Source organism: Giraffa tippelskirchi, chromosome 12 (genome assembly GCF_054371585.1).
Source record: "Giraffa tippelskirchi isolate mGirTip1 chromosome 12, T2T-mGirTip1v1.2.pri, whole genome shotgun sequence".
Lineage (NCBI taxonomy): Eukaryota > Metazoa > Chordata > Mammalia > Artiodactyla > Giraffidae > Giraffa > Giraffa tippelskirchi.
The window spans coordinates 21,588,313-21,603,384 of record NC_137286.1 but is presented as its reverse complement, the minus strand read 5'-3'; the positions used below and the strand labels follow the sequence as shown (position 1 = coordinate 21,603,384).

The following is a 15,072-nucleotide window of genomic DNA, read 5'->3' as shown; positions in this document are numbered from 1 at the left end:
AACAGGAGATTAAAAGAGAAAAGGGAAAAAACAATGTTCTATATCCTTAGAAGGGGAGGCAAGATGGAGCCAGGGCAGGATCCAGAGCCAGGAGGTCTGAGTTTAGGTTCTGATTCTGCCATCTTATTGGCTATGTGACCAGAGCTGCCATGTACAGTAGTTTATGCACAAAGGTGCATGTGGAGGCTGAAATCAGCCTGCACCCTATTTGCCAAGTGGGAATTCTGGAAAGCAATCAGTCAGAAGAAAGAAACACCTTTTCATAATCCACACAAAACACCATGTGTGTCACCTGCAACTCTGTATATAAATAACTGAATCTTTTAAAGACAATGTGGTACATATATACAATGGAATATGACTCAGCCATTAAAAAGAATTAAATAATGCCATTTGCAGGAACATGGATGGACCTGGAAATTACTACTAAGTGAAATGTGTCAAACAAAGACAAATCTCATAGGATATCACTTATATTTGGAATCTAAAAAAAAAATGATACAAATGAACTTATTTACAAAACAGAAACAGATTCACATACTTAGAGAACAAACATTATTACCAGAGGGGAAGGGAGGAAGGGAGGGGTAACTTGGGGGTTTGGGATTGACATGTGCACATTACTATATTTAAAATAAAATGCCTTTCCATGAAAAAAAAAAGATTTTTTTATGTCACAGTTTTCTCATCTGTAAAATGGAGACTATAATATCTAATCTTTGTATTTAATACGATTATTATGAGGGTCAAAATCATGTGTGAAAGTCTCTTGTAAATTGCTGTTACTGTTACTAAAAACCACTGTTACTGTTGCACAAAGAGGAAGAACAAGATTTTACACAGATTTCATGAGAGAATAACTAACAATGTTTTCCTTTAATGCCCCTTCATCACAATTTTAAACATATCTGTATAGGGGAACAGACCAAATATTTTATTCATTTATCTCAGACTCCCATCATGGAAGCCAAAAGCAGAAGAAAAAGAAAAATACTAGTCCCAAACTCTTCTGACTGAAAATAGCTAAAATCCAGATGTTCAGGTTTTTATTACTATATGCAACCTTCCAAGTAATTCACTTTTTTGTTCTTCTATAAAACTCAGCTACATTTGCTGTCAGAACTAGTGTTCAGCAGTCCCTTGTCAAAAGAATTGATCAGCTATCAGCATATCATGTTACTCAGGTTGTTCCAGAGACCAGTGCTAACTGTCAGGTTCCCAAACTCCCAGGCTTTTCATGCGAGAGCACCAAGGGACATTTAACGGCTGTTTAAGTGTCTAGCTGTATCAAAGAGAAACTGAAGTAAATGAGTTCAAGAAAAGAGAAAAACTGTATACAGTTTGCCTGAATTCAGTGAGAGGATCTGGAGTGGCCAAATGCTTTTCTTTTTGAATTCTCAAGAAAGAAGCGTGGTCTCTCACCTGGTACAGATGCTCTACCTAGGAACACCCAGCTGACGCTCTGGAAACCATCCTCTTTTTAACAGAATGTTTCCAAAGTGAAGGGAGACATTCAGGGAATACACTGAGGAATTAACAAGAAATCTCAGCTAATTTTAGGACTCAGGCTAACACTTCTCCTTCCATGAGAGGCCTCCTCACAGCCCCCTTGTTTAAGCAGGAGCCTGGACCAGAGGTTTCCTTGTCATAACACAAAGCAACACTATTGGGTTTCTTAACTGGAGCATTCCTAGAAAGGGAGCATGTATGATTTTTTTTTTTTTAAATAGCAGCTAATTCTTAGTCAATCTTTGGTGTTTTTAGTTGCTCAGTAGTGTCTAACTCTTTTGCAACCCCACAGGCTGTAGTCCGCCAGGCTCCTCTGTCCATGGGATTTCCCAGGCAAGAATACTGGAGTGGGTTGCCATTTCCTTCTCCAAGGTATCTTACAGACCCGGGGTAGAACCCGCGTCTCCTGCATTGCAAGTGGCTTCTTTACCACTAAGCCACCAGGGAAGCCCAGTGAATTACTGCTTCCCCGGTAGCTCAGCAGTAAATAATCCCCCTGCAATGCAGACGCCGTGGGAGGCACAGTTTTGAATTCCTGGATCCAGAAGATCCCCTGGATGAGAACATGGCAACCCACTCCAGTATTCTTGCCTGGAGAGTCCCATGGACAGAGGAGCCTGGCGGGCTAGGATCCACAGGGTCGCAAAGAGTTGGACACTGAAGCGACTGAGCATGCAAAGTAATTAAAGAGCTGAAGCTCAGAACGCCGCTCCTTTGGCTGAGTTCGGAGGTGCCTTCCATCAGGTAAACTGGAGGACGGAAGGTACATTGTCAGGTACATTCGTAGAGATTGGAAGGCATGTTGCCACTTGGAGGGCCAAGGTAGATTTAGTTTAGTTTAGTCTTGTTTTGCAGATTTTGAGGAGAAATTATTGCACTGGCTCTTTCTGGGGCTCTCGCTGCACTCATACTGATAGAACATATTTGGCCAATATAATTTAACTTGTTTTGTGAAAAGTAACAAAATCACTAAGAAAGAAAGGAGTGGTATCTACAAATGCTCAAATCACCAAATGACTTTAATATAATAGTTGAGATGACATTGTAAGATCACTATTTTCCCCAACTATAAAAGGCCCCTCAGTGTGCATCTGACCACAGAGTGACCTGAAGTCCTATACTTACTACAGCTTATGCAAAAGCTGGAAAAGTGACCTGTTAGGAAATAATTTTAGGTAAATTGACTTTCACATAAATAGATATGTGTAGTATGTACATAAACACATGCATTTTTTGGGTTTAAAGGAGTCTTTGACAAATGTACCCTTTATTTTATATTCTTGACTATATCTCATATGGGCCTTTCCACACATATCATTATTATCATAAATTCATCACTGGGAGCTATAAAATAGCCAAATTGTGAGTTATTAGGAAGATGGCTTTCAACAAGTAGCTGAACATTGAATAACTCAAATTCATATTTTAGTAGCTGAGCTTGGGGAATCAAAAGGGTTTTTGTTTCCAGATTTTGCTTTATGAAATAACACACACACTTAAGTATAATAAATACTCTCACTTACCAATGCTGGTGACAGTGACACATATCCAAGCAATTTCTTGTACTGCTCAAAGGTGAAAAACTGTGAAACAAAACCAAACTCAGAGATTTATAACAATTTCCTGCAACAAACCTTTAATTGACTCAAATTTCTTTAGTAAATCATTATATTCACTAGCAACTTAAAAAATGATAAACCATCGAACACAGTTTTTAATCCAGTCTCGGGTAGTTGCTATTGAATCTTACTTGAACATTCACATTTTTAAATGCAGCTATAATAACCTACAGAAGAGCTGATGGAATCCTTTATAGCAGTAAATGAACCATACAGCTGCCATTTACCATGACCATTTTCAGTTTCCCTAGACATCAATAGGCTTCTTTTTTATGGCAGTGATTCAAAATTATAGGCATAGAGACCTGAAGTCTTCAGTCTCCTATGTTTTCTCTATGACCTGCTTTCTCAGTGAATGCCCAATTTTCTAACCCCCTTGTAAAAGACACTCACTTCTCGGCTGTAACTCGCATTTATATTGCTGTGTATCTCTACTGTTTCATGGGATTTCTAAACACTCAATAATGAAGATGCCACAATAAACTAGGAAAGGACCCAACAAGGACACATCTAATCTGTTCCCTGCCTGAATGTAAAACTGTCCTCAACCTGAATGAAGAAAGACAGCTGTTTAATCTTCCCTTTAAAATCTGATGATGATGATGATGATGATGAAGATTTTGTTGGTTCTTTCAATAGTTGATGTTTAATATAATTTTCTCTGTGAAGGGATTTCTATGGAGGCAAATCTAATCAGTCACTTTGTATAATATGCCCCAAATAAATTCTTCTCTTCTCTTTCTATGCTATGCATTTTGGACAACAATCTGGTTGAACATGATGTTTTGCTCCTGGATTCTCTGTTAGGTACCCTGTCAAAATCACCGATAAAACACACTCTTAGGTCCTGCTAGGGTCTGATTCTCAAGACTACAGAAATGGCATGGGCATTTTATGGTCTTAAATGCCTTCTACTCTGTTACTTTATAACCCAGTACAAAGTAGCAAGAAAAAAGTGTAGATTTGAAAGCTAGATAATATTCTGTTGTTAGAAAGAGGTAGTTACATGTAGACGTGGCTTTCATGAATCTTCGGGCAGTTCAAGGGTCTTTACGTCACCAGATAGATAGATTCTTTTAAAGACTCAAGAATGATTTTTGTGCTATGGTCCTTTAGATCACCTATGGATGTAGACTCCCATAGAACAAGAATTCATTCTTTCACTGATTTGACAAATATTTCTTGGTTCACACACTGGGGATGCAGCATAAACAAAGAGAAACCCCTGCCTTCTTGGTTTAACATTCTAGTGGATGGTAATAACCCCGAAACTATCCTGATGTTCAACTATTAACACCAGGAGCCACCACAGTTTTGATGAGAGATGTACTAGAAATGATTAAAAGGAAAAGGGTTATAGTCTTGGGTTTAAAAAATAATTTATGTTTTTCTTTCTTCTCATGGTCATCATCATAACAATTCTTTGATAATCACTTTATGTGGATTTTGACACTAGCAGTCCTAGGTTTGAACCCTGACTTAGCTCTGGAAGCATAGCTTGACCTTTCTGACCTTGAGGACACAAGACTTCACTTCTAGAGTAGTCCTTAAATAAGAGGAAGGTTTCTTGACAGTCCTGGTACACAGGAGACTTTCAGAAAATCTTAGTTTTCATTTCCTTTCTTTACTTTGGGACTAAAGAACCATAGATCCCTTATTGACATGGATCATTCACGAGAGCCTGCTGTGGTCCAGGAAACATGCTAAGGCCTTTGCACATGCTACTGCATTTAGTCCATGTGACAGGTTATACAGCAATAATGATTCCCATTTGTAGATATCTGTCCTGCAGCTAGTGAGTCGAAGGACTGAGGTTTCTCCCTACGTCCAACTCCAAAGCCTGAGTTTGCTCTCAACCACTACACTGCACTGCTCACTGCTGAGGCATGATTTTTAGTGGTTTGGGAAGAGATTCTCTGTGCTAGAGTTTTCTTCCTGCTGAAATCTTCTTGCCTTCCCTGACCCCGGAAGCTGAATTCCTTAAGGCAGAAGATTTCAAACTTTTCTGACCACAATCTAGGTAAAAATTATTTACTCAAGTCAGGTACATACATGCATGCAGCACACACTCACATTTATAACTGAAACAAAACATTGCTGTAAAACAATGTTTAACCCTTCACTATGTGCAATGCATTCTGTTTCTACTCTATTTCATCAGAAATTTTTTTCTGATGACCCACTAAATTGATTTCAGAGCTCATAGGTCATGGCCCATATTTTGGAAACATGCTCTAAGGGGTCCATATGAGTTCAGGAAAGTTCTGGGAGAGGATGGACCTCGCAGAATGCCTCATTATCTTGTTCCCTTCCAGTGTGAGTATGCATTTTTTTCTTTCTGACTTTCTGACATGAAAAGAAATTATAGACCAAACAGATCTCGAAGAAGTGTGGGAACATGGACTTGACCTGTGATATGCTGGGCTGTGCTTAGCCACTCAGTCATGTCCTACTCTTTGCGACCCCATGGATTGTAGCCCACCAGGCTCCTCTGTCCTTGGGGATTCTCCAGGCAAGGATGCTGGAGTGGGCTGCCATGCCCTCCTCCAGGGGATCTTCCCAACCAGGGATGGAACCCAGGTCTCCTACACTGTAGGCTGATTCTTTACTGACTGAGCCACCAGGGAAGCCCAAGAATACTGGAGTGGGTAGCTTATCCCTTCTTCAGGGGATCTTCCCAGCTCAGGAATCGAACCAGGGTCTCCTGCATTGCAGGTGGAATCTTTACCAGCTGAACTACCAGGGAATCCCAGACTTGACCCATAACTCTAAGCAGTTCTCACAGGAAATTCTAAGTCTACACTTTGGAGCAATTCTAGGCTTTTCATTTTCCCATCTCTAAAACTGTTAAAAAAAAAAAAAAGAAAAGCTACCACTAGCCAGTTGGTACTCATCAGCAGTCTGGCTGGAAGATTCTGGTTAATGTCTGGGATGAAGTGATTCAGGTTCCCAGCAATAAAGAAGCCTCATAGATCAGTGATAAGTTGCTAATATATTAAATCCAAAAGTAATGAACAATATATATTACATATTCTAATAAACAAATAGTGCTTTGAACTAAAACAAACAAACAAGCCTTGTTTTAGTTTCTACCTTTGCAACCAAAGTCTAATTTACTGAATATAAAATAAAACAATATCTCAAGAAAGGAAAAGTTAAAATCTTTTAAAATGGATTCCCAACAATATTAAAATAATGTAATGTCATTACAATGTGAAACCTATTATTAGCTAAAAATATTCATTCATTCAACAGATATTTATCGAATGTCTCCCATTTGTAAAGTTTAGAAGATTTTATACTAGACTATATTCTTAAGAACTAGTAGATTAATTGTTATTTTAATTCCTTTCTATGCATCACTAATCCTTTATTGCTTTCATTATATTTAGTGCAGAGAAGTGATAAGGTTACCCTACCACATAAGATATGAGATTATACTCTAAGGATGAAATTAGGAGAGTCAACATGTTGAAGCTCCAATACTTTGGCCATCTAATGTCAAGAGCTACTTGTTGGAAAAGACCCTGATTCTTGAAAAGATTGAGGGCAGGAGGAGAAGGGGGTGACAGAGGATGAGATGGTTGGATGGCATCACTGGAGACAGTGAAGGACAGAGGAGCCTGGAGTGCTGCAGTCCATGGCATTGCAAAGAGTTGGACATGATTTAGCAACTGAACAATAACAACAACATGTAAGTAATGTTACCTACTCAAAGTCATGCAAATGTGTACTAAAGAGTTTTGAAAACATTTATAGTCAGTCAAGGTTTTGGGAATCTTGAATATAAAATCTGGAATCCAAATTACTACGGAATACATAATCTATCTACTGGAACCTTGAAATTGGTAGTCTGGTTGGGAGAGGGGTTGGACCTGGAGGACAGGCTGTGTGGTCCCTGGAGAAGTGTCGAGCTGTGGTTGGACAGGGGAGGTGGACACAGTTTGCCTGGGTGACCCAGCCCTCTGGAGGGTACTTTCATTGCTCACTAAACAATCTGATGACTAAGCTGACCTCCCAGATCATCTGTTCTGAGAGGCAGTTACGTTACAGGGAAACAGTCTGATCCATTTGGGTCATACTTTTAACAAGTAGGCCCTGAGAAGGGCCCAGACTAGGACTGACTATTCCCCATCACAGAAGCAAACCCTTCTGGGTACTGATCTCAATGCCCTATACATTTTGAAGCCTCTCAGTTTGGTTGGTGGTAACAGGCACTACTCCCTGTCCTGTGTGAGTGCCCAGCACTGTTCCCGCGAATCCTTCTGACCACTCTTTCCAGGCCTCACTAGTTTCCTCATGTGTGCGCTGGTCAGCTGGATACTGGAGGTGTCCCTGCAGATCTTAGGTGTCTCTCTGTGCAGATCTCTCTTTCTCTGGTGCTCTGTCCCCCGAACTCTAGATGCCTCTCCCTCCCAGCCTCTCAGCTCCTTCTCAACCCAGGGAGTCCACTGGTTGAGGGAGTCAACTGGATTTCTCCTGTGTATTCCTGGGCTGAGAACTCAAGGCAGTGAGTTGGGGCAATCTGCAGGGCACATCTCATCTGTTTTGCATCTCAGGTATGACTCTCCCTCTTTGTTTCATGTCCAGTGTCTTAAACATATTCTGGTTTCATATATTTTGTTCATTTTCTGTTTTTTGCTGTTTCAGGCAGCAGAGTAAATCTGGTCCCTGTGACTTCATCTTGGCTGGAAATAGAAGTCTTGGCCTTTCGGAAACTCTGAATAGTAGATGTGGGAATTTGGGGGAACAGGACAGGAATTCTCCTGTTATAAAGTAATAAATTTTCTTTCTGTTTCTTGTTACATGAAAGTGAAAGTGTTATTTGCTCAGTTGTGTCCGACTCTTTGTGACCACATGGACTGTAGCCCTCCAGGCTCCTCTGTCCATGGGATTCTACAGGCAAGAATACTGGAGTGGGTAGCCATTTCCTTCTCCAGGGGATCTTCCCAACCCAGGATTGAACCCGGTCTTCCACATTGCAGGCATATTCTTTACCACTGAGCCACCAGGGAAGCTCCTGTTACATATGTTTCACTTATTCATCTAATATCCATTGAAAATCTACTTGTAGGCACTGTGTTAAGTGTAAAGGATACAGTGGTGAACAAATAGACTTCACAATATGTAATATTTTGTGAGTTTGGTTGGCATTAAGCAGTCCTTGAGGGTCTGATCATGAACTGATGGTGTTTCCGGACCTGTGATGCTCAAAACTAGATCCTGGAATCCAGCATGCAGTGCCTGCCATCTCTGAGCAACCAACTGGTCTCTTTCAGAGGTCTTCATTTCCTTTTGCTAATTGCAGTACTAATTCTGTCTCTATTTGTGAAGGGGAGTTTCATTTATTTAGCATCAATGAATCTTATTATTTTAACACTGAAATTCATTTTAAAGAATAAAGTACAGACAAAAATTATCTGTTTCTAGACATGTCTGTTTCTCTCTCTATACATACCCATACATATATATACATAATTTCAGAGACCATATATACATATGTATACATGTGTGTATATATCTATAGCCTGAATATTTTCCAAAGTAAACTTTGATGGCATACAATAAAGCAGTTTATGATGTATGAAATCGTTGCAATCAGATGATCATTTTCCTCACAAATCCTAAGATAAATATCTATAAAAGGAATGTTTTCACAAATTGTGTTGAAAAACTGGTGCTATCCATCTGGCAAAGATACACTTAACTCGAAGTCATACTTAAAAAGCCAACATACTTACCATATGTCTCAATAATTTTAAGGTAAAATCTACTTGAAACAAGATGTCTGGGACACATACACCACATCCAGTTGCCCAAAAGTTCATCTGTTAACCATTGTTCTGGCAGGGAGCATTGTTTTTTTTAAAGTAGAGACTAGCTCAGTTTTGTAAAGCTCAACTTTTTTTTCCTTCCATAAAAGACTGTTCAACATTGATAAATGTTAATCCTCTAAAAGCTTAAATTGTCTCCAATGTATAGTGTTAAGGAAAAATATTCCAGGAAAAACTGTAATTACAGTTTACTTTATTTATACATGTAAAACTCTGAACAAATGAATATATTATTCCGTGGAGACAAAGTGACTTTCCTTTTGAACAGGAACTATGCTCTGTTTGTTTACTTGGGCAATCTTTTATCAAGTGAAGCCATTTCATAATTCAATTCAGCCCTCTTGTGTACTTTGGTGAACTTTTTCCAGATTCTCTATTGCGATTCAGATCCTTATAATGAAATTTGTATTGAAGTAATAATATAAAATCACAAAAACTATGGCAATGAAGAGGTGAATTTATAGAGGAAGTATGTTTTAAAGCTTTGCTTTCTGCACTCTAGACCGGAATTAAATCCTATTAAATCTCCATTTTCACATGAGTAAAACTTTGGTGTTTGTGTATATATGTTGGTTGTTTTTTTTTTAATCATAATTTTTAACCCAGTCATCTTCTTGATTAAACGAGTATAAGCATATAAGCTGCTTTTTCTTACCTTTCAGGAATGTTGGGAATACAAATTGAGTAATGTGTGTGAAAAAAGCTGTATGTCATCACTTGGAAAGGAAGTCTTTAAGTTTATGTTATCTTTATTATGGAAAGACAAAGCTGTATTTGGTGATGGCAGTGGTGTGGGGGAGGGGGCAATGCCATCAGGGTCACTGTGATCAGGACTTCTGTCTGAGAGAACCTAGAAAAAACTATGATCAGATTTATTTCTTTTTCCCTTGGAGGTCCTGCTAGATCAGGAGGCTTCCCCAGTGGCTCAGCTAGTAAAGAATCCGTCTGCATTATAGGAGATCTGGGTTCGATCCCTGGGTTGGGAAGATCCCCTGGAGTAGGGAACAGCTACCCACTCCAGTATTCTGACTTGGAGAATTCCATGGACTACATAGTTCATGGGGGTCACAAACAGTCAGATACGACTGAGCAGCTTTCACTTTCACTTTCTCCTGGAGGTCCTGCTAGATCTCCATGTTCATATCCAGAAACTGAACCAGCAAGGAGTACATAAACCTCCATAGGTGGGACTTTCCTGGCGGTCCAGTGGTTGAGACTTCATGTTTCAATGTAGGGGTTGCAAGTTTGATTCCTGGTCAGGGAGTTCAGATCCCACATGCCTCGTGGCCAAAACACCAAAACAGGAAACAGAAGCAATATTGTAACAAATCCAGTACTTTAAAAATGGTCTACATTAAAAAAAAAAAATCTTAAAAAAACTCCATAGTTCTGTGGTTAAAGAATGGAAATCAATGTAGTGGAAGCATTGATAGTAATTTTGTGAAAACAAGTACAGAATATTTTAACAGAGGAGACCAGCGTGGAAAAATGAAGTTAGCACACCAAATAAATGTGTTACATAAGAATCACACAGGAAGAAATATAATATATTAGTTCACTCTGTTCATAAAATGAGAATGATTTAGGGAAGGTTTTTCTACCTCTCCTCTCTCCTCTACTCTCTCTCTTTCTTTACTAATTACTGCTCCAAAGGCAAGTTTACGAATTGCCTTGAGAAAAAGTCCAAGCTCTTTTGTGGCTGCTGTGGTTTGATTACATGAATTTCATTTACCACTGTGCTTTTTGTGTAATTTTGCCATTAGAAGGGAATGCTTTCACCTGGAGAAAAAATCCACAAACCAATATAGCAATATTTGAGAGAATGACCACGTCTAATTATGATAAAAAATATAATTTCTATATAAAAATTATAGTGTTTTACATTTAATTCCCATTAATGTCCCATAGCTTATTATGGGATGTGCTAATGCTGAAGCACTAAGTCCATTTTCACTTGATGGGAAGGCATATGTTGTTTACCTTTACTGCTCTTTTTGGTGTTTCAGCCAAGATGGGTGGTAGAATTCCCTTGTAAAAACCGAACAACCTATTGGAGAAATGAAAAGATTTATGTAAGTAAGGAGGGCTTCCCAGGTGTCACGGTCTCCTGCCAATGCAGGAGATGCAAGAGACGCAGGTTCAATCCCTGGGTCAGGAGGATCCCCTGGAAGAGGAAATGGCAATTCACTCCAGTGTTCTTGCCTGGAAAATTCCATGGACACAGGAGCCTGGCAGGCCATAATCCATGGGGTTGCAAACAGCTGGACATGACTGAGTGACTATGCAATCACGCACATATAAGTAAGGGAATTAGGATAGATAAAGCAATTTATCTTAAAGTAGTCCCAACTATTCAGTATAGCTCATTAGTCATGAAATCTTCCTTTGTTTTAATGCTAAAGTGGAGAGACTATGAATTCTACATTTATATATTCTATGACATTTAGAAGAGGAATAAATGATGCTGAGACTGGAACCCCTTAGGTAAGCTGCTAAAGATAATCATGAGTTGTACCTTGAAGATAAACTCAACTCTCCTTAATCTAAGGAATCTTCAATTTATTTTCTAAGTTGTGTGGTTGGTAGCCTTGAGCTCTCTACCATCTTGTATCTCTTCCCTGTGGTCACCAAATGAAGTTAAGGCTACACCTGAGCCCACTAGACTAAAACTTCGGAGGCTAACCAGATGATGAAACCCTCAATTTTAGCTTTACTAACATAGGGGAAACTAACAAACTATATAGCTGTGGAACTAGGGCTCCTAGCCCTGTCCCAAATTAGTAATAATTTTTTTAACTTCCTTGATGGAGATGAAAGAAGGTCAGGGAGGGCTAATTACAGAGACATGTTCCTGACAGCAGAAGCATCAAACTTCCCTGGAGGTGGTGCATGCATGCTCAGTTGTGTCTGACTCTGTGACCCTATGGACTGGAGCTCACCAAACTTTCCTGCTGATGTGCAACCTCACAGGGCATGGGACAGCTGTTGTTTTCAATACTGACATGTGGTCACATATTCAGACATTTTTAGGAAAAACAAGAATGAGTGCCATATACCTACAATAAGTTTTATAAAAAGTCACCATTTATTTCTCATTAAAATTTAAGATTCGAAATCTTAAATTTGTCTGCCCTGGAATCTTTACACACTCATATATACATATATATGCTATGAGGGTATGAAAGTGAAAGTTGCTCAGCAGTGTCTAATTCTTTGTGACCCCATGGACTATATAGTCCATGGAATTCTCCATGCCAGAACACTGGAATGGGTAGCCTTTCCTCGAGGAGATCTTCCTAACCCAGATCTCCTACACTGCATGTGGATTCTTACCAGCTGAGCCACAAGGGAAGCCCAAGAATATTGGAATGAGTAGCCTATCCCTTCTTGAGCGGATCTTCCCAACCCATGAATTGAACCGGGGTCTCCTGCATTGCAGGCGGATTCTTCATAAACTGAATTATCAGGGAAGTCCCATGAGGGTATAGTGTAAATACATATATAGTATGAAAATACTTCAATAGGAAAAAATATTCTGTATGATTTTCTGAGATAATTCATCCCCCTGGTGAACCAGTAAGTGGCTACAGATAAAGGTAGGACTCAACCGGTTCCTATTTTAGGATAGCCACTTAATATCCTAGAGAAGGCTGGAGCTTCTCTGATTAACCCATCAAACTTCACTCCAGCATCCTTAAGTTGGGTTCTGCTTCTAGCTGTGCTCTGGAACAAAAAAGTTAAGAGTTTATTCAGACTAACCCACTGTGGCACTCAATCCAACATGGCAACTTCTTGCTCTTCCTCAACACACTGGCTTACACAGCACCTTTCAGTGAACGGAGCAAAAGGCTCGTCTTACAGCTTCTAATTGTTAGTCCCTTGAGGGCTGGTGTTCCCTATAGTGCTTACCCCAGAGTCTTGTGTGTGTGTGTGTGTGTGCGTCTGCACGTGTGTCTGTAAACAGCACACAAATATTTGTTAAGCTTACAGATTTTATGAAGAGAAAGAAAGGAATCAAATGGTCCCTTAATGTGGGCTTACTCTGCTTGCTGTTTTCGACTTAATGAATAGCACTAGCATTTGTGTTAATATATAGGAAGTAAAGCAGACGTGTGCTTTGAAGAACTATGGGAATACATGAATTCCCCCCCTTCCTTTCCATTTCAACTACTGAGGCCTGAAATTTACTTGTAAAATTTAAATACTCTTTCTAATTTGAATTTCATTATAAATTATTATATAATTTTCAGCATGAGAATGACTCTGCCTAGGTTTGATCTTCCTAAAAGACACATGTGATTTTCTTGAATAGAAGTTCTATATTTATAATAAAAGACATTATTAGTTCTGTTCTTTTTGTGCTGCTTTTTTCACACCTGGAAGATTACGCCTGGTTATGGGGGCAGGAATGAAGAAGCACATTTAAATAAGGAAAGCTTCCGGGACAGAGCGTCCCTGTTAATAGAGGTACCTGAAATCCCATGCAACAGAGAACAGATACAGGATGAACATACTCAGCTGGAGAAGAAAGATCTTAGGGACAAACATCTGATGAATCTTTTGAAAAGTGAGCATGTAGGAAACAGATTAGACTTTTCTGTTTGTTTCTAGGTGGTAGAACTAGGACCAACAGGTGGAAGCAACAGAGAAAGACACATTTTTGGCTCAGTAGGAGCTTGAGACAAGGAAGTACTTCTAACAGTCAGACCTATCTAAACATAGAATGGACTCTCCTGAAAAGTGGTGTGTTCCGTTTGGAATGTGGTCAAGCAGTGTGGGTGACCACTCATCATGGATGCCAGAGATGGATGTATACAACAATGGAAGGATTTGATGGCCCTCAAGGTTGGTTTACTCCAACCCTCAGATTTTGTTATTCTAAGAAAAAGAACAAGAAGACACAGAAAAGCATATTTCTGAAGACAGACACTGCATTACTTTAAACTTTTGCCTAAAGTGGAGCACTACTTCTCTGGAGGAGGACAGAAGTCTTATAAGTAACACAGAAGGTCTTCATTTTAAAAATGATGAAAGAAAATATTAAAAAGAGGTGTAAGGCAGGAGGGAAGAGAGGCAGCTGGGACAACCATAAGGATTTAATCTGAAAAGAGCTGGGAGGTCCAGAGCCCTCTGCTTCATGTTGGTGATGCTTCTGTGATGCGCCCTCTCTCTGCTCTGCTCTTTCAAGTGCAGTCATCTCCTGCTCCCTCACCAGCTCCAGCCGGCTCGTTGTCCTGAACTCTCTAACGGTGAATGAACAGCTTTAACAGCAAATTCTCAAGGACCATAGGCAGCATTTGCTGACAGATGAGAAGTGAGAATCATTTACTTCCTTGCACTATCTTTACAGTATATCCATGCAATAGTAGGTATCTATGGAATAGCCAGGCTGGCAACTCTTCTGTTGAGAACTGTCCCACCCAATTTTTTGAAACTACTAGAACCCATATATTAGTACAGTATGATACTGCTTGTAGGCAGTGGTTGACTGGGCAACTTGCTGAATGGATCCAAATGGTACTCCATTTCTTTGTTCCTGTTAATCTGATCCAAGTATAGTTTTTCTCCAGGATTTTGGAACTGGAACTGAAAAGGTCAGCCTTGCTCTGTGTGGTTGAAGCTCTAAGATAATAAGGCTAGAATATTAACAGTATTCATGTTTTCTGTCATTCGGGGGAAGTCAGTCTGCAGTGATAAGAAAGAAGGAAGCCACCATTCAGGAAAACAAAGAAGCAAGATGCAGAAGTTCTGGTACTGTAAGTGTGATTCTGCAGCCAGGATTTCTTTCAGCCTCATTACATCTTGACCCTTCTTGAATACTGACATTTCCCTTTGCTTTTGATTCTTTGAGATACCCAGTAATATCTATAGTAAATTCCTTTATTTACTTACAAACCAAAGTCCTGGATCCAGAAATTGGCCTCTACAGTCAAAGTGACTGTTGCTGTTCCTCTATACTGTGGCCTCTCCTATAAAGAGCCTTTTGGTCAGGTAAGAGTGGCACTTGGGCCAATTCAAAGAATCACACCCAAAATGTGAGCAAGAATGCAAATCAAAACTATAGTGAGCTACCACCTCACACCAGTCAGAATGGCCATCATTATCAAGTC

General features: G+C 39.6%; 1 protein-coding gene across 11 annotated transcripts in view; it reads right to left on the bottom strand.

Moving 5' to 3' along the window:
* SLC25A21 (solute carrier family 25 member 21) overlaps nt 1-15,072 on the bottom strand; it is a 516,014-nt gene that overhangs the window by 46,958 nt on the left and 453,984 nt on the right. For all 11 annotated transcript variants that reach the window (XM_081547885.1, XM_081547889.1, XM_081547884.1 and 8 more), the window contains 2 exons: nt 10,943-11,009; nt 3,033-3,092 (listed from right to left, as the gene is read on the bottom strand). In XM_081547885.1, the coding sequence (XP_081404011.1) occupies nt 3,033-3,092; nt 10,943-11,009 (127 nt within the window). The remainder of the gene's footprint in view (nt 1-3,032; nt 3,093-10,942; nt 11,010-15,072) is intronic.